The 21,113-nt window shown below is 38.9% G+C and overlaps 1 protein-coding gene across 1 annotated transcript in view; it reads left to right on the top strand.

Annotated features, from left to right (window-relative positions):
• Positions 1-2,900, top strand: part of BEGAIN (brain enriched guanylate kinase associated) — a 78,072-nt gene extending 75,172 nt beyond the window's left edge. Inside the window, exon 8 of the mRNA XM_026079446.1 lies at positions 1,527-2,900. Coding sequence (XP_025935231.1) covers positions 1,527-2,900 — 1,374 coding nt within the window. The remainder of the gene's footprint in view (positions 1-1,526) is intronic.
• Positions 2,901-21,113: the final 18,213 nt, after the last annotated feature.

The following is a 21,113-nucleotide window of genomic DNA, read 5'->3' on the forward strand; positions in this document are numbered from 1 at the left end:
CTGCAAAAAATTCCCAGTAAAAAAAAAAAAAAAAAAAAAAAAAGAGAGAGAGAGAGACTCCAAATGTTGTATGATGTGAGATCATTATAAGCAGTAGGCACCCCTAAGTTTCTCTTGCCTAAGAGAAAGAGAGGAAGGCTTCAGTAGTTGTAGGATTCCATTCTCTCCCAGAGAAACAAACTTAGGGAGGAAGTATGATTGCTAGCACTGTAATGGTAACCACCCATTATTTGGTAAAGAGGACTAGAGAAAATTGATTTCTAGTTGTAAAAACATACTCACTTTGGTGAGTAGATCAGTTCAGCCGAGAATTCAATGGCAAAATTCTGAAGTGGTGTAAATCAAAATGAATATCGAAGGAGCTACCGCAGTTATAAACTAAGTTACAAACCTAGCCCAAACATGAGTTCTTTTGATTTCCAGCAAGAAAAACTGTGAGACAGCTCTTATACAGTCCTCCAGTATATCCCTGTCTGATCGTTGATAGAAATTTGAAATGAGCAAGGCAGATTACATTTGACTGGTAAGCGTACTTGGTATTACCAATAGGACTTTTGAACCACACCAATGAATGTAGTCTCTCAGTCTCTCTGGTCCATGTGACAAAACAGCAGATGGAATCACTGTCCACAGAGCTGATCCTAAATTTATATGATTTCTTATGCCCAGCAGACTTATTGATTAATTTTGGGTAGTCTGCCATAGGAATTGTAATGTAGGTTCAGGTCTTAGCTCTTATTTCTGTCAATTTAGTAAGAAACCAGAAAAGCAGTCAGCTAGCGGCTGCTGAAAGAGGGAAATACGTTGAGAGGCTGTTTGTTGATCTGACAAGCAATGTTTCAGGGCTGGGGCAAGATGGCTGGTTTGATTTGCTTCTCCCCCAACACAGAGAAACACTCCTCTCACACAGCAACCAGCACCACTGCTTCAAACAGCAGTGAAACCAACTTTCCAGCCTCTTCAAATAGCATTTTTATCAAATGCAACAGTGAAGAGCAGGAGCCAATTTGGCACTGGGTTGGACGCAAGAGGAGCTGGCAGAAAGGCAGAAGAACAGAACATAATCTGACCCTTCCTCATCTTTCCTCACCCTAGCAGAGACTTCAGCAGCCCCATGTTCCAACTGCAAACCACACGTGCATACAGTCTGCAAAGTGTTTCTGTAGGCTATATTTCCCTACCTGCCTTTTTAAGGTTATTATTTACTACATTCTCTAGGTCATTTCTATGCAGCTTGAATTAATTTGGAAGGAATCCTTTTAGTTTCATAGTATTTTCCATGTGGGGGAGCAGATGAAGATTTCCAAATGTTAAGTAAAGTCATTTGATTACATTTATTTTCAGAAATGCACAGAGATTGCAGCCATTGCTAAATGAATTAATGCACTAGTCAAAGAACCGTATACAGTGAACCATCTAATGTCATAAATTGCACTCATCCATCAACATTGCATAAGTCCAATCAGATACCAGTATTGACATGCACCCTTTCCTCCTATCCCCTTTGTTATCTCTTTATATTACAGTTGCCATCTGACTTTCAGGAAAGAGTCAGCATCCATCTGGAAAAACATGGGTGCAGCCTTTCTGTTCCCTTGTGCCACACTTCTTATGCTGATTCCATACCCACTTGCGTCATTGCCAAAGTATTGGAAAAACCAGATCCAAACAGCCTGTCTTCACATTTGTCAAGCCCATCCGCAGGGAATCTTAATTTTCAGGACTCTGCTGGAAAACTCGGACAAAGGCCCCAGTACAAGTCAGACATCTACTGTAGTGATACTGCCCTTTACTGCCCTGAGGAAAGGAGGAGGGAGAGGAGACAGAGTGTGGACACACAAGTGAAAGACGTGGGGTTCCTCAGGTCCCAGAACTCCACTGACAGCACCATAGAAGAAGACGGTTTCCATTCCAGCTTCTCTCACGAAGCCTTCCCAGAGTACATTACCTCTTTGCCAACATCCAGCTCCTATTCCAGCTTCAGTGTTACATCCGAGGAAAAGGAGAACGCCCAAGCCAACACACTGACAGCCTCTCAGCAAGCGATCTACATGAGCAATCGAGATGAACTGTTTGAAAGAAAGTCACCTGCAGGTTATGAGCATCAGGGGAGTCCTAGGTTTGCCAAGTCCAAACCTGTGCAGCACATGGAGCTTGCTGATGACAACGAGAACTCACCCACTTTTACCAGGACTCTGCCTCCTTATGCAAACGAGCCTTTTCATTTCTCAGCCATAACACCGCAGCAGGCTTTAGCAAATCAGAAAATGAGAAATGAGTGCAGGAGTACCCATCTCTCAGAAGACGACTTGCCTGGGCAATGGAGGCAATTGAGCGTGGAGGACATTGGTGCATACTCTTACAGGAACACTGGCAGGCTATCACCCTGTAGTTTTTCAGAGCAGTACTACAGCAGCCCTATTAAAAAAGGAGACAGTCGAACAAGCCCCATCTATGCTAGTTACAAAGCAGATAGCTGCTCAGAAGGAGATGACATCTGCCAAAGCAGACTTGTGGATTCTTGCTTCCTGAGAACAGACAGTGGCTTGAATATTGACATCAGCACTAGCTGTAAACAGGACAAAGTGCCCACTTACAAAACAAAAGAATCAAGAGACCAAAAAAATGAAAGGATCACCATCCAGGTATGCAGTAGTAAAAACATCGAAAGTAGCCCAGTATTGAAAAGAGAATATGTGGACGTGAGCCCCAACAGCTCAGCCGAGTCCCTCAATCAAAGTTCAGTGGAGGCATCAGAAATTCACCAGTCTTCCATGGAACAAGGAAGCCATTCGGGTATACACAGCAAACAGCAGCAGTTTCAACGGACTGGGAGTACTGGTTTGACTCGGAAGGACAGCCTTACAAAAGCACAGTTATATGGAACCCTTCTAAACTAGACAGCTTCCAAAACCGCAATAAGAAAACAAACAAAAGGAAACAAACAGAATTTGATACTTCTAGTGAACAATACGGTTCTAAGAAACAGGATTATAAAATATATATTCATAATGGTACTGTATGTTTAAAAGAAAAATCTCTTCAAAAAATGTTATACAGCACTTTTCACTTGACAACCTTTCCACGTGGGAGACTGTCCCCTCCCCTCTTTTATAAACCTGAAATATTTTTATAAAAAAATGGTATTTATTAGACTATCCTCAGCTATTTGAGCAGAATTCTTTTCCCTTCAAGCAGGTTTCTTATTTATTTTTGTGCATGAGGCCATCTGTGCCTAAACTCTTGGAGGAAAAGGGTAGAATCATGATGGCAGTGACAAAAAATAAATCCACCTGATAAAATACCATAAAATGTCATGTGAAAACAGAACAAACAAGAATGGTGAATTTGAAGAAGTATATTTTTTAATGAGAATGGAATTGTATCTTATTTCCTACAAATGTATTTATGAGTGACTAATGTATGCACAAAGTGATACCAATATTTTGTTCTTTTAATCCACTGTGTTTCTGCTTTCCTATTTTCCCTTGTATACTACCTCAAAAGTAATTGAGGGTTTCTTTGTCACATATTTTCTGTAGGCTTGCATTTATATTGTCTGAAATGCATGCAGTGTCATAATTAATACTGTATTTTGCATTACTTAATAAAAGACACGAGTGGAGATGTTTTGATTTTTTTTTTTTTTTTCATTAAAACATGCCCAGGGCAATACGTATGAACGGGATTGTTCTGCATAGCATCAGTCCAGGAAAATGCTCATGGTACCTGGAACAGGGATGCCCAAGCAAGATAAAGCACTTCAGCACATTTGTTATGCAGCTCCAATCTCTGTCTTCTTTCAGAAGAGAAATCAGTGGATATACTCGAAGCTTCTAGTACACATCTCTCTGACAGCACCTTTTCTGAGGTTGAGGGACAGGGCAACGGTCCCACAGCTTCAGAACCCTTATTTAGCTGGGTAGTCTGCTCTTACATAGGCAACAGCAAGAAGGCTCAGAAAAAGTTAATGAGTAAAGCTCCTGTTTTAAATTGCTTTCTAAAGCAGTCTCTCTTTGTCTGTGAACTAGAGAGCACTGGTTTTCAGTCTGTGGCCTCTGGGAGAATAAGACCCTGCTTCCCATGGGCCTGTGAAAGGTAAATAAGGAAAATAAACCTCCTATATCGCATACCTACTTGACGCAACCCTGACTTTCCCAGACGAAGGCCTTTAGGACTGTTACCTTCCATGATTGCCCCTTTTTTCCCTACATGTAGTTTGGTGTTTCTAACATGCAGAGATTTTTTAAGATATAAGGAGAACTTGGCCTCCTGTAGCCAATGGGAGTTTCATCACTGGCTCCAAAAAGCCATAGTTTTATCTGCAGTTTCCACTTTCCTCCTTAGAATTTTCTATTTCTCACCATTTCACCACCGAGGAGTGCACCTCTTGCAAAGCAGCAGAAGGAAGAGAGCAAGAGGAGAAGAGAAAAATGAAAAGAGAGAAAGGGAAGTCCTGTGGATTTCCCTCCTGGCTACAGTATCACTGCTCAGTTAGGGGCAGAATACAGCAATAAATCTTTATTAAATCTTTAAAGTTGTATCCATTGATGACACATCCTGTATTTGAAATACTGACTCTTACAGGCTCATGTATGGAAAAAACTTTACTTAGTGCTGTATGTGGTAGTAATCAGTGAGATCATTGTGGAAATCTAGAATAGTTCCTTCTGATACAGCTAAAAGGATGACCTAATATTCATTACATCCTCAAAAAAATATATTTTTTCTGATGACTCTCTGAAAACAATCATCTGATAAGTTACTATAAACCAGTACATCAGAACTGCTCAATTCCCACATAAGTATCTTAAAACATGAGGCCGGAGATTCAATGCAGTTGGCAGCAACAATTTCCACTGCTCTTTGTATTATTCATGGATAATACAAAAATCTGACCGTTCTTAATGTGTGTAAGTACTTGCTGGGCTGTTTTGAAACAGTTCTTCAGAGATCTATGGAAGTACTGTGGAGAACAATGGTAGCCAATAATATCTCACAAGTAAGCCCCAGCACAACGCTAAGGTGAGGCTTACTTCACTGCAAAAGCTGCTACTCATTTCGTGCTTCTATGCTGCCATGCTTACTTGCACTGCGTAGCAGGTCATGCCACAGATAATTCCGTTGAAGTTCATTTAAATAAAAAAAAAAAATCACATCGAATAAAGTTCCCCAGGGCCAGCTGTTTCTATGGCAGAATCTGATCTGCAGTAAATAAACTTGGAGATCCAGAAAAGTCATTATCTCCCCTTGAAAAGACTAAGATAAAAAGCAGATGGGGGGAAAAAAATCTTACTGTTGACTCACTGAGGTATATAAAATTTAGACAATCTCTGAGGCAAAACATTCATTTTTCTATTCAATAATACTAGGATTTGGCATTCAAGAGGCGAAAATTACCTTTTACCTTACCTAAGAAAAGATGTAAGCTACAGAAGAATAAATCCTGATATTTACTGAACCAGAGAACAGTATCAGATTAACCTTTTCATATTAACATTCATTATTTGACACTAAACTGCTATTTTGGCAATTATACAAAATTAAGTTTCTGCAAGATATTACATATCTGATTATTTAATATCCTGTTCTATTATGATCTTTCATTCCACTGCAGTGGCAAAGTCTACTTCTATGCTTCACCTAGCTCATTTTCCCACACTAGGTGCACTGATATGTAGACTGAAATCGGCCTTTTCAACCAATTAGTACTGTTTTTTCATGGTAAGTAGGCTATAATGCTGTAACTTATTTTTCTGTAACAAGTTCTGTTACAGAACAATGTGTAGCCCTGTAACAAACTTCCACTGAATTGATCAAAATAGCTAGAAAAATTACTCAATTTTAATGTGTTGCATATTTTAAATTTCTCTTTAATCTGAATAACTGATGGTAAGTTTGCACATTTTCAATGAACATGAGAAAAAAGTTTTAATAGTTCACTCAAAATTTCACTCAGGTTCACCAATTTAACCATTGTTCATTTTATTTTTTCCAAACGAAACAGAACTTTGAAAGGTTATAACAAAGGACTTCCTCATTTTTTGGCAGATTGTTTTTGATTTCTTGAGACAACCACACGGAAACCTGGGGTATAAGACAAGAGAGATGCTCAGTTTTTTCACAATACTGTTTTTCTTTGTATTGTTGTTTTTATATTTTTGCATACGTTCAATTTTTACACTGCAATTAAATCAATCAAAAAGCTCTGTCACTGAATAGATTTTTGGAATATGCAGTTGGAGATACTTAAAACCAACTGCCCAGTTTTCTTCACTTCGTCTATCTGGACTAAGCTCTCAACTTACTGTGGTGCACTGTGACTTTAGCAGGGCTCTGTTGTACCACCAGACAAAGAATTTGGCCCAAGTACAGATTTAATAGCAACTGAAGTTTTAGGAGACTGAACACGGTTAAAATTATACAAAATGGTAGAGGCTGGAAGAGCAAATGAATAATATCCTCTTCAGAATGAAAAGACACCCTGTGACCAAATGCATGGTAGGCCTGACTGCTACAGCATTTCTCAGAGTATTTATCTTCTCAAGGACATTAATAATGGAGGGCAATATCTAAAACATTGTCCTCAGAACATCCTATTTCCATCTTTCATTCATGCAGATAGTTTGACGGATTTGTCGTTATTCTTACGTCCAGAAATATAGAACAATAGTTCTTCAGCCAAAGAACTCACCATCCTTGTGTCTGAGAATTTGCCTTGAAATAGTTTTTCCCAATGACAGAAAAGCCTAATTTTCTCCCAAGTGCTATAAAATTGCTGATATATCTCCATATGGCCAGGAAACCTGGCTACATCTACTCCAAAGGATGTCTGAAGTATTCAAATCCTTTTGCAAGGCTTGTAGGTACACAGAGCAGGATTTTTTGTTTTGATTAATTGTTTCATTTGCCAAGAGTAAGAACAGAAAGGGTGATGAAAACAAGTGGCAAGTCCTCAACAGTGCAATGAAGCAGAAGATGAGAAATGTCATTTTAATGAATGAAAACTGAAATCAAAATGTAAATGACACAGAACACTGATCAGGGAAAAACAAAGGAATAGATCACAGTGAGACATACCAAATCTTATATTAAAACAGATAAGAATACAAAAAGATACCTGTGAAATAGGGTAAAATTCGCTAAGAAAAACAATGCTGCCTAAGCATTATGAACTCATGAAGAACAAATGCATTTTTTCAGATGCAAAAATATTCTCTCATCCCAAGTTAAGGCTAAAAATCAAAATATCAGTAATTTTGAATAACAAATATCACTTTCTTTGAAACTCTTCAAAGTTCAGAAATAGCTTAAATTTCTAAATTGAAGTCTTGATGAAAATAGGTAGTTTTCAATCAACAGTTTCTAACTTCTTCTCCCAAACCAGAAAATTTATCCAACTAATCCTTTCCCCTTCCAGCACTTTTAAATAAAATGAATTTCCACTCCAAAATCTATCACAGAACAAGATTATACAGCTACTTAGATTAATTTCTCCTTGTTTAATTTTAATGTACTAATTGACATCTTTGGACTTGCCTATACAATTATTCTCCTCCTTTCATGTTTACAACCTTGTAATCCTTTCAGACTATTATGATCTCTCTCCTTAAATATCTCTTGGAAGAATTATGCAGATTTGGTCCTCTCAATCATTCTTTGGCAGAGACTCCCTTCAGGCCTCTAATTGTTTCTAATTCTTTTCAGTGAATAGCCTACTCACCTTTCTACTGCTGAACACCAGAATATTTTAAAATGAACACTGAGTTGTCCAAACCCAATGTACAAAAAGGCAGTACAAGGAAAAGAGGGGACTATGCAGATCAGAGTGACTCATAAGCAAAGCTCCTCATTTGAAAGACAAGTATTTTCATATAGCCAAATTTAAAGTTTTGCATTTTGATGCAAACAATGCCAGACCACGTTTATAGAATGGAAGCTTGTCTCCTGGAAATCAGTGCATCTGAAAGCAAGCAATTATATCCCTATGCAATGCTGTGGCTAACGTGAGCTTCAGATGAGCAACCTGGAAATAGTGAGCAGGAACAGAGTGAGGATTATAGGCCACGAGGAAGACCCACAGTATCGAACTCTGCTCCCAGTGCAGGTGTACAAACTTTTTAGAGGACACTGCAGACAGGAAGGTGGTGCCAAACCAAGCCCCAGCCTTTAGGTGAGAACTGGAAGAAATACCTTGTAGCCAGAGACTTACAGCAATTCAAAACCATTTGTTGCTGTCAAAAAGAAATTGAAAGGTAAAAAAACCCCAAAAATCCAAAAAACCCCCTATATTCTAAAGGTGTCAGGAATCTATCAGAGAATAACATAACAGAAGCCAATGGTTGAAGGCTGAAGCCAATATCTGATTTCCCATGTACAGTTTCCAACCATGAGTGTGATTAATTATTGGAACAAAATACTTAGAGAAGTGGTTGGAAAATTCTCCATCTTTTAACACTTCCATCAGTATAGGATGACAGAGCACATAATATAGAGAGGTCAGACTAGATCATCTAATGGTTCTGTCTGATCTTAAACACTATGCCTATTAATTGATACGCTACAACCAGCAATTAAACAATTCACTCCTTTCCACTTTTATCACTTACTTTTTCAAATACTTCCCTTTTGTGTTAGTGGTAATTTTGTCACCATTTTGTGGTAAAATACTGGATGTTCGCAAAGAGCTTTGGGTTTGCTCACAATGGACGTGAGCCCTGCAGGGTTAGTGTTCTTCCTCCCTCACTGGCAATCTTGATGGTTTATTTTCAGCTATGCTGTTGTGAAGTCCTGTGCTAGTTCAGTCAGTCCTTCTGCACAGTTTCAATTGCAGGTTTGCCAGACTCCAATATCCCTCTCGGAATCATTAGATCTGAGGTGCCTCAGTACCAAATTTTCTAAACCGGTAACTCCCATACAGTGCTCATCTCCAACCTTTAAGATTTATGTCACTTTTTAGAAAAGGGCTGATGCAGTTTTGAAAAGTACCTTGGGTCTAACATCAATTCTCAGTGTAAGCAACAGCTTCTAATGACCACGGGGCAGACATGTTGACCTGCATACATTCTGTCTTGATATGTTCCGGTCTACATAGTCTTATATTGACAACAATAGCAGGTTTTCATCCTTTTTCAATTTTTTCCTCCATATCTTTGTTAAAGGCCTCATTGTTTAAAAAAAAAAAAAAGTTTAGCAATTCAGTCACTCTCTAACAGCCTGCCACTCATTCCAACTTCTCTCTCATTTTGTTTTCTCTTTGATATTTCCTCATGACTGTATTAGTAAAGCTACATTCTTAGTTGCTATGTGTTTTTGTTTAGCTGAAGCTAAAAAGAATAACTTGAATCCCAGTGCAAAGAAAGGCATTGCTGCTTGTGGATAGGATGCACTTCCAACTGAGGTTCAATCTTGCCCTTTGCAGTTGCTGGTTTTAGATCTTTTCTTTGTGGGGAAAAAAAAAAAATCATGCCCCCCCCCAAAACAAACAAACAAACAAACAAACAACCTTCTATTGCAATTCGTCTCCACTTTCAATGCAGGATCTTTTATAACCCTCAGGTCCCAGGGCTTTCTCTCTTACAAAGCCACATTTATCACTTCTCAGTCTATCTTAATTCCCCCAAAAGTGCTTTCTAAATGAAGTAATAAGTGCTTGAGTAGAAACTTGACCTCAGAATGATTTGAGTGTGTACTTAAATGCTCTGCTGAATAAAGTTCTAAAAACAGAAGAGGATATACCATTATCTACAGATCCACTATGTGCCATGAGAATTTGCTTAAGCATGAGCCATATATTTTAATCCTCTACAACAGCAGTTATTTGTATAACTGTTCTATCCCCATTTTCATTCCAAACCATAACACTGATGTTAAGCTTTAACTGCAAAAGCCATTATCTACATTACAAGTTTCTTGCCCATAATCTCTTAATTGCCTCAAAATAATTAAAATATTTCCCCACAGTAAAGCAATTTTAACGAATAGGTCTTCAGTTTAAGTTTTAAAGTGCAAACAGATTTACTAAGTTCTTCTCTTACAGAGTCTTACTTCATAAAGTAACTTGTCTTATAAAGTATCCACAAATTCTTACAAAGCCAAATCCCCACAAGCTTCTGATTAGTAGGATAGGGCAGATAAGAATTCCACCCTTCCTAGGAATCACAAGGGAAAAAGGATTCTAATGACACCAGGTTGATATCTAGCAGAGCTGCTCTTGCTGTCTTTCATTTCCCCAGGTTTAGAAGCTGATAAAAGCAAAAATCATGAAGTTATAATCCATGCAAATGCTGAGTACTCAGATTGCATAGTCACTTAATCATTAGTTGCTTTGTTAGACTTTGCTTTGTCCCTGTGAAATCACCACCATTCACTTTGGAGAAATAAGAGACATGAATTAACATGCCTTTATTGCCATAAAATCAAAGCAGTCACCTCCATCCAGGCACAAGACAAAGCAAGAACAGCTCACAACTGTTGTCTGTGTTCATAGCCATGTTCCTAAGTAATTCAACCCCTTCGGTTTCATGAAGCAAGATGGTCAGGGGTTAATGAATGTCATCCAGCAGAAAGCAGCTCTAATTATCTACTTTACACATTAGTGTCCTCAAACATTTGCTAAACTTTACATTGGGCTAATTCTAGCAGGCCATCCAAATTTTTCGTTTAAATCTACTTCCAACTTATATTAATGCTTATCATGCTATTACAATAATTATAATACTAATTAAACATGACCTCACACCTGCTCATTAGGCAGCATAATTCTGGCAAAGCACTCAATCATTCTAACTTAAAAAGCTATCAAATTTTGTCTTTCTTCTATTTAACATGAAAAGATAATCAATTTTCCAGGCTAAAAGGTAGCAGCTTATATCAATATAACTGTAAATTCTTCATATATGTTAAAATCAGTATCTAATAGGCTTCAGGCCCACATTTCTACACTAACAGTTCCACAAAACTTTAATACCAAGTGTTTATTAAGTACTTTGAGTTGCCTTCTCAAATCAGCATATCATCCAGGATTCTCTCTGGAAGACTCGCTGGTGTGCTATCAGCATATACTGCTCATGCAAAGCCTTGCTAATCTGCATTGACGCAATCTTATTATGGACACGAGAAAAAACAGTTATGCTAGGTATAGGCATAGACAAGCCTGGAGCAGGAAGATAAAGGACTGAACACTGAGAAAATGAAGATGGAATATAATCTGTAGACTGCATTGTTCCAATTGTGGTATAAAAGAGGAAAAACACTTGGTGACAATAGAGGTGGTCTTAGGGGAAGTCTTTTGGTACTGCATAAACTACCTAGCCACAGGTATGTATATTTTAACGCCTAACACTACAGTCACTAGGCCAAACATGTTAGGGGTGGGCTTCTGTGTAATAACCCTGGCTGAATCTTTGCCTTTGAACCAAATTATGATAATTCTTAAAGGCAAGTCTGAATGCTTGAGATGTCCTGACTGTGACTTGGCTGGCATTGCAGTGATCAAGACCTTGACATGAACACATCAATAAAACCCATTATGGAAACACAACACTAACAACGAGGGTGACCTTGAATACCAACACCAGTACAGGCAACACTCTCCATCAAGAAAACTCATCCTTCCTTCACTTCCATTGCTTTATTCAGGTAGGGAGCTGCCTTCCACTGAGGGAACATTTTGTTTCGATCAGATCCATCCCTCTAAAAGCACTATTTAAGATCTAGGATGAAAAAGAATTTTGCCCGCTAGGTTTCTGCGGCACCCATGGTGCAAAAACGTGCACTCTGCTTTGGGCCAGATGGGGGATCCTTGAGGTTGCCTGGGGATCTACATCCTAAACCTTTTGAAGTGACAAGGTCCCTCCCACCCCAGCTCCTCCTCTGATGAGGCAAGAATCATCCCTGCAGACAGTTATTGCATGCTATAGTAGGGTGACTGTCTTTCTCTGCAAGGGCCAAAACTGCAATTGATACAAGAGAATCACTGGAGAGGATCCCTGATGGGAATTAAATACCTTCTCAGCAGCACTCCCAACACAGATATATATACATTAATATTCTAACTATGATTCTTCAGACAAATTCTTATTTTTAAAATCAACTCTAATGAATTCATATTTAAATTTATCCACCCATTTAGATTTTTTCCTTTGTGATTTACGCATCAGAGCAGACACACGAGTTGCAGAGCTGTGGCAATATTTACTGTACCTAACTGAACAATGACAGCTCTATGATTTAGAAGAAGAGAAGCAGCAGCAAGTCCCAGATTAATTAACTTTGTAATGTCAGTGCCAGTCAGCGTCCTTTTCCATTCCAGTTCTTCACATGTGGCATCGTAAAAGAAATCACAAGGAATAAAAAATATTTTCATCATACACTGGTTATGGATTTCAGTGGGCTCCCAGTTAAGCCCTCAGTTAGCCTTATTCCTACAGCAGAAAGCCTCTTAGTCTGGGCTACGTTGTGCAGTAAGGCACAAGGAGGAAGCCCTACACTGAACCTCAGAGCATGTAACCTCTTACCTTGAAGAAGTTATTGCACCACTGACCTAACAAGGCAGGGGACAACATTAACAGCATTTCATACTGTGAAGTTAACAGATTCCAATCTGGTAGGATTATTTTTTGCAGGGAGATAAATTCAGGGAATATGATTCACTTGACTGTAATTTGACAATTTATTTCAATGATCCTTCATCACCTCACAATCTTCATCCTCCACAGGATGTGCAAACGCTCTTATCCCCAAAGCCCAGACTTACACTAAGATGAGATGCCTAATCCCAGCAAGAAAGTGAGGATGTGGGCCTAAATTTCTTGTGTTTAGGTTATAATTCAAGAAATAAAGAATGAAAGCATAATTTCTCAAGTCGAGTTCTAGCACAAGAACTGAAATACACTTTTCTGATTCCTACTCACCTATACTTTCGGAGATCACAACAATCTGAAGGTGAGGAAGATGAGACCTGAAAGTGGAAGAACACAAAAATGAACTCATACATCAAAACCTTTTAAATGACAAATTATTTCTAAGATACTAGTGCTCATGCATGATAAAACAGACAGTGATTTTCCATATTTTGCCCAGAGAATATATATAACTGAACTGAAAACTTGTGGCTTGCTGTTTTGAACCAGCATGAATTTTTCTGACAAGTTGTGGGGTAGATAACAGAACGCAGGCAGAGTTAGGATGACAGCTGTGTCAGCACAACACAACTGCAATAAGACATTCTCGTCACAACATTTACTGTGTTCCCCTGATCTTTAGAACACATTACAAAAAAGTCCCAGGAAAAAGCTTTTAGCAGTGCAAACTGTTTTCATTCATTTTCATTTTGGCTCCCCCCCCCCCTTTTTAAAGGGAAAAAATCATGTTATGCAAGCTACAGTGATATGTTTTTTGCTAGAGCTGTCAAGTCCTGCCATCAATGACCTGACTTGTGTCAATGGTGAAAAACAATTCCTAGACTAAATCACTTTAACAGAAGAGCATTTGTTACTCAGGAAGAAATGGTCTAATTGAAAAAATGTCTATAAACAGCTCATTACTTAGATCTCAGAGCCCAGAAAGCCAAGGTATGGAAACACAACAAATGCAGTGAAATCACACTTTGCAGAGGCCCTGAATAAGTGTTTTATTTAAAATAGGTTTAGACTGCCTTTTACTTTTCTTTCATTCCCAGTTGATGAGGAAGATGAAATGCACTTTTTGGCACTCTAGACGGCACCAATTAAACTTGATTTCTTGTTTGAGCTCCTTATGGCTCCACTTGTCTCTCCCTTCTAAGAGTATTCTGATTTGAGGATTAAACTTCTGTTTTGTTTAGAGAGAAAGTGTTGCTCCCACCCAAGCAGCCTAACTTGCAACTCATGAAAATACACATACAATTCCCAAGCCCTACCATAAAGTTAATTTGACCAAAATTTGCACTTTGTTTTTATGAAAAGTTAGGATAATTTTTTTTATAGTGTAAGCTTATGAAGGATGGATTGTCTCTTATTACTTGATTATACAGTACTTGACATAATAGTCTCTTGATTGTAATTGCATAGGCTATGCATATTGCATTACCTGTCTAGCTTTACCAAATATATATATTTTTTTATCCTCATCTTTTTTTCTTTTTGGATGTGAAATCTGCAATTTCCTATTCATAGGCCAGTCCCTGGGCTAACAATACCTCACCGCTGAACTATGCATACCTCACAGATTGGACCAAGTACAGACAGCCCCCTTCCTAGGCCAAGTATACTGTTTAAGTCTGAAAGCAGCACTTAATTAACTATAAGGCATGTTCATCTCACTCACAGTCTCATCTCAATTAGCTTAATTTCTTTAGACATCCATGTGGCTGCCTACATTTCATTCTAGTTCCCCTAAGAAACTCCCCTCGCCTCAAGAGAAATTGCTCCAACACCACGTGATCCTGACCTGCAGTCCTTTTAGCCCTCTAGGTGTAGCAAAAGATGAAAACCAGAGTTCCTTAGAGCCAGGATATTTGGCATTGACTTTTGACAGTCCTTAAGTATTTGAAGAAAGCCATAGTCATCTCTTCCTAGTCATCTCTCCTTACAAAGCCCTCTTAAACTGAAACAATACATTAGTGCAGCAAGCATCTCAACGTACAGTATTCAGAAATTACTACAGAGCACCTAGGTCCCACTGCAAGTCTCTATAGACACTGCCATTGCAGGTATCCCATTTCTTAACACACTTCAGTTTATATTTATACTTGTTTGCAAGTAGTATCCAGGAGCAGACATGCTAAAGGAAATAAATTTTAAAAAAGCCACTACAAAATCCCTTCTCACAGACTACCTTGACACATCTGTACCTTCTTCAGTTAGTACCATCCACACTAGCTAAACATCAATACTTTTGGATTGTTCTGATTTTTTTAATGTTGTTCTTCTGCTGAGTAAATTCCGCTTCATACAACTTCTGTTAAAAGAAACAGCTCTTCTTGCAAAAGAGGAAGGCTTCAAAAAGGCACTGCACAGAGAGGTTCATTGGACTGCTACAGCTATTAAAGAGGCAACAAGAAAGCACCTATCCTCTGAGAAAGACTTCCCAGAGACACACAACTTGTTGAGAGCACACTCACTTCCTTCAGCAGGTGACTAACATGCAAGAGTCATGGGGAAGCCTCATGAATGTAATATTGCTGGCTGAAAGCAACAAGTAAAGCTTCCCTTTTTAGTCGCTCTTTCAGAGGCTGGTGACAGTTGGTAAGATTTTCATCCCATTTACACCAGTACAAATCTGGGATAATTCCTTTAAGGCCAGCTCAGTTGCTATGGATTCATACAGGTACTGCAGCCCACTAGTTGTATTCCAAGCAGCAACATTTGCTCATTGCATCTGTTACATGGGTACCATAGGTTGTCCAGGCAGATTTTTGGCATGCATAATGCAAGCAATGGCACAGCTGTGAATATTGCAGGCTTTATTCTAAAGGGGGGGGGGAGTGGGGGTGTAGGGCAAAAAAAAGAGGAAAAAGGCATGTTTACATGTCTTGTGATATATAAACCTGGCCCAGTCAGACAACCAAAGTGAGACACAAGTAAAGAGAACATGGGAGAAAGCAGCAGAATCTGGGGACATCCCAGACCCTCAAGATCCAGGCAGCTGTTAGGTTTACAATTATTATTGCTGAGCCTGCTGCTTGCAGTCCAGGCAATAGAGACACTGGAAATCAGGGGAGACAATCAGTTCTGAGTTCTTCTACAGGCTCATTGGGACATCCTGAGGGTCTGCGCCCCTTTGTGTTTTAGGCCCACATCTGCAAAATGAACATCATGGCAGCAGAAATACAGAAGACCAGAGATGGAAAACCTTAGAGCATAACTCCATTGACCTCTGCAAAACTATTCCTAATTAATGGTGGTGTCAGAAGCAGGTTTTTCCCTCTCTGTGTTGTCTGAATTTTTCTTTCCTCCAGCCCTACAACTGTCAGGCAGGAGCTACCCACTGCAATCAGATGTTCTCATTTCAACATTCATCAGTATTTTCTCTGCTTTCTGGGCACTAATGAAAGTTTTTATGCCACAGTTTATTTACAGTGCATTCAATTCATGCCTCTAGCCATCCTAAGGACAACCCACACACCAAATCTTATAAAGGCATTAGGGCTTATTTTAAACCTACTGATGATACACAAACTACACTATCTGGCTGTGGACCATCACATTTAATTGCCTTGCACATCTGAATCACATTAGAATTATTCAGGAATTTGGACAAATTAGAATACAAACTACAGATAAACTAGCCATCTTGATCCTTGTCAGCATAACCTCACCAGCAGCTTACAGCAACCTGCTCTGAATTCTATTTAACAAATGGATTTCCATTTGATTGCTGTATTATATTGTTTGCCTAGAAAAATAGCAGAAATTTTTGCTGGTGTGCTCATTTATCTTTGCATTTATATCCACATCCTGACTAGGTGCAAGATATTTTCCATCATAAAGCTTGCAAAATTATATGTATTATTCCCAATACTGAAATTATGACAATTTTCTTATCATTAAATTTTCCAATTAATAATTCAGATGAGTCTCGACCTTACAGTGAGAACATTCAGTGCAAAACCTGAGAAACAAATTGGCTGTGTTATAAAAATTAGATAGGCATTTCTTACCCCAGCCACAGAAAAGACTAACAGGAGGGACAGGCCACTACCACACAAATAAAAGCATAATTTAAAGACAGAATGTGATCAGTATGCAAAACTGCACAATAACATTAGCATGAGGAACAACGTGCCAGTTAGGCAGTGTGATTCCTTGAAAGGTGAAGAGCTCACTCTTCTAAAACATTCTCCTTACCAAATGTGTTTTTCCTTGTGACAATTTCCATTTGCAGAGTGCTGCTTGTGCAGCCCACAGCTGCGCCAGGCTGAGATTTGATGTGTTTGGTCTCCTGGAATTTGGACTCTAAAGACCTTTCCTGTTCATAATAAAGTTGCAAGACAACCTGTTAGCGCTATTTCTTTTACTTATTGCACTAAAGTTTTCAGAACACTTCCTAAAAATGCTACTAAATACTAGGCTGCTTCTGTTTCCCAGCAATTCTGCAAAAGACAGCTTTGTCACAGGCTTGGATGGGCTAAAGACCAACCTTTCAGGAGGAGGTGTTGTGCCTCACCATGTGCACACACTTTGGTACTCTACAGAATACATGACCAGGGTGGATTACCACTGCCATCAAGGCCTCTCTCAAGTGATATTTGCACACAAGCATGTGCTGGATGGTTAGTCCAGAGTCCGCACACCCTTTGAAACCATCAGCTACCAAAACCTCCAAAACTCTGTATCAGTAATTTCAGAAGTGCAGCCTGGGAAGTCCTATATAAATTTGGCAAAAAGACTTTTAATTATGAGCATCTTCAACCAGCCAGTAGAGGTTGTGACCCTGTAGCAGTCACAAGGTTACTTCAGCTGTATGAGAACGTGGGTAAGTGCTGAGCACTCAAAGCTGTCAGCCCTTCAGAAGCCAAAAATTCCCACCACTACATATTTCGGACTCCTCTGGTTCCCCCTACCTTTCCTAGGGCTTTGCATGACAGCAAGAAGCCACACAAGATCTGCCTGTTCCAGAGACAACACATTGCTCAGACTGAGCTGGGTCTCTGTTTCCAAGAGGAAACCATTCTGACAGGCCTCAAGTCTTAGAGTTCAAGGGACCTGAAAAGAAATCCAGCAGTTGGGGCTGTCTTAGGAGGATATGGAGAGAAGTGGCACATGCATTATACTTTTCTCACCCTGATATCTGCTCCTGTGAAGTGGTCCTCTATGAGCAAAACTTCAGAAACTCTTGTCCTATAACAAACATGATAAAAAGAACATAAGCTTAACTTCACAGTGTATTACAGGAAGAAACCAGAAGAGTCCTAGATGCAACCAAAAGGTCAAAGAGGTATTAAAGAAAAACAAGCTTTATTATTTCACTTGGTTGCACATTTTAACACTTGAAATCACTTCTAAACAAATGTCTGTTCTGAAGGCTACAGTTTCTGGAAAACGAGGCACCACACTAGTAGCCTGGATGAGCAGAAAATGTTTGATGTTTTCCTTTTTCATAAATCACCATATTCTTTGGCTGATGAAAAATGACATTCAAAATAGAGAGATTAACGATGCTCTTGTTGTATTAATACATACGTAACCTCTGAGACACAGCCACGTTTTAGCATGTTCACTATGGGCCAGATAAAATTGATATCCGAAAGTCTTCTGTCACCAGTTTTTTTTGTGATTGTGCCCATGACAGGAAGGGTACTTTACAGACATTCAGTAACAAAGTAGTTCTTGTCCTGAGGAGGTGTTAAGGATAGACAAGCAGAAAAATATTAGAAGCAGAGAAACAAATAACAGCAAAACACCAGGGAATTTAAAACAGTTCTTGAGACATGCGGCAGAAGTTATGTTTAAAAGTGAAAAGAGGAGATCTGTACAGAAACTCAGAGTAGCTAGACTTGCACAGTGATGTTGTGAGGAAACCTTTACTGGAATTCCTATTGAGTCATTTATGACCAGCAGCAACTTCAGCATAGATTGGACGGGGCCCTGCATGAATGCAAAAATAAATCATCCAGATAATGTAGTAACACTTCAAATGTACTTAATCGTCATGAATTTTTCTCACTGAGATTTAGAGCAGCACTTGCTCAAAAGGGAATGATTGCACAATTTGAAATGTAAGCATTCAGAGATCAAATTAATGTTTAATTATGAATGCTAAAAATAAAAACAGAGCTATTAATTTCAGGAGCAAATGATGAGCCCTTGTGTTATGAAGAAAAAATAACATCCCTCTAGAAATATCTTGAAAATATTTGAAGAGTCTATTGATATTTTTGCTTTAATTTACTCAAATTATTGCCAAAATTTTACTCTTAAAAGTTCTCTTATGAAACTATTTTTTATTGCCTCATACAGTTATTGCATTCCATGAAGATCTCAGGTTCATGAATAATTAATCCCTCGCTAATGGGAATTTATTAAACTAGAGGAATTTGGTGGAAAGATATGTTGAAAAAGGCTTCCTAACTTCAATAAAAATGCTATCATCAAATGAAAGTTGGAGAGTTTTGTGGCCAAAAAAAATAATTGAATACAGCACTAGCCTTAAGTGAGTTTGTTTCAAGAGAAATTTCTGCAGGGTAATTGAAAGACCCTTTCAGTAGAAGTCCTGGGATAAGCAAGATCACTCTTTCCCAGTAGTTAAATTTCATACTGGGGAACAGAGTTTATTCAGAAGTCCTCCTAGTAGATTCGGAAAACCTAATCTAAAACTGTTCTTAGCCAAGATCTCCATGCAGATCATGAAATGTATCTCATGTCTCTCAAAGGCCTCCCTTGGCAGACACCTGTATAAAAGGCATTTTCAAACATATTGCAAAGGTGAACATCCTGGGCTTTTTAGGACTGCAGTCCCTGCAGGAATGCTCCAGCATCCTTTAAAACATATTAGAGAAAATGGGAAGGAAAGAAAGCCATCTTTTTTCTCCCCATTATTTGTACCTGTGACTACATTACATGAGCAGAAAAGCAGTCTCCCCAGTGCCAAGGCCCAGACCCACTAAACAGTCATACTGGAACATGAAACTAGGAGTTTCTGCTTGGTGGATGAAGCGGTACCAATGTCAATTCAAAGGCCACTTTGTATATCAAGTATTTGTATAATCATATCTCAATCTGAACACAGGATTTTCAAGAGTATTAAAGCCTCTTACAAGTTGGTCAAAATACAAGCATTTAAACCAAGGATTATGTTTTCTCCAGGCCCTGGTTACATTTTTATTTCATAAGAAAGGACACATCTTCAGTAATTACAGTGGCTTTTAGTTCATTTGCACCAAAGAACATGCACCTTAACATATGCAGTTGTAAAAATCACAGGAGATATTGTTGAATCCCTCAGAAAAACCTCAGACTTCTCACTTCCAAATTTCCCTCTCTAAAGGGCATTCAAAACACAACAAATAGCAAAAATCCCTAAAGGTATGTAATTAGTATAGTAGCTTAGCTGGTATGTTCAAAACCAAAGAAAATATTCTATACATCATTAATAAAAAGATTGTTAAAAAGTGCACTTCTTAAGTAGAAACCAGAGATCCAAATGTAAATTATGAGAGGAGCTTGAATCCCAAAAGCACTGTCTTTACTTTAATAATCATATAACGCATGGCTCTGCTGCCTTCTCTGTAAAGGACTCAAAACGCCAATTGCCCAGGGAAGTATGCAGCTTCTCAGGTGAATTTTGCAATTCACCTGAACTTGCAAGCAGCCACAACTAGACTGCTAAGAATACTGGAGTTAACTAATTGAAAACTACACTATTCTGCAGGGTTGTCCTGCAAGCTCAGCAGCAACCTGGTGGCAAATTTACATTGTCTTTTACAGATAGGTGCAATCCGAACAGAACAAAAGCTACCTGCTCTGGCTGGCATGGCAATATGGCCTGAGCAAGAAACTCATCTGCTCAGAGGCAGATTTGTTAGCTAGAGGCCATCACCAAACAACCACAACTACACAGGTCTAGCAAGCTTGTGGCATGAGCACAGCAAGGTTCGTTCATCTGAAAAGGGCTATGGAGCTACCCCTAGTTGTAGTAGTTTGAGACTTTGACAAGAATAGAAATATACAGAGGACCTATTCAAGTAGCTCCTTATTCTACCCAGCTTGCTACAGGAGGCAGTGCTCAGCTGACGTATCTTCTAGCTTCACTGACTTCAGCTTACACAACCAGGCATTCACCACAGTCTGTTAAAGGTTTCTGAACAGTCACCCTCTTTGGCCAAAGGTGCAGTATGTTCTTCACTAACAGACACCGCTGTGAAATCTAAATGTCTTCCAAGAACTAGATGCTCTGGCTTGTTTTATTCATGTCTCATATTTACCCTCACTTTCAAGGCCTGGTGCATTCCTTTCTCTGATACAGCTGATGTATACATTTTTATGAATAGTATTAAGCTTTTCATATTTCCTTCTCATGTTCTGTGATTAGTTACATCCATTCCTCTTTGCTTTCTTCTCCTGTTTCTGGTCTTATCTTCTATGTCATTTGTCACCTGATATTGCCACTTGCCCTCCAAGCACATTCTCCCT

This window comes from Apteryx rowi, unplaced genomic scaffold, assembly GCF_003343035.1.
Source record: "Apteryx rowi isolate R43461 unplaced genomic scaffold, aptRow1 scaffold_5, whole genome shotgun sequence".
In the NCBI taxonomy this organism is placed as follows: Eukaryota; Metazoa; Chordata; class Aves; order Apterygiformes; family Apterygidae; genus Apteryx; species Apteryx rowi.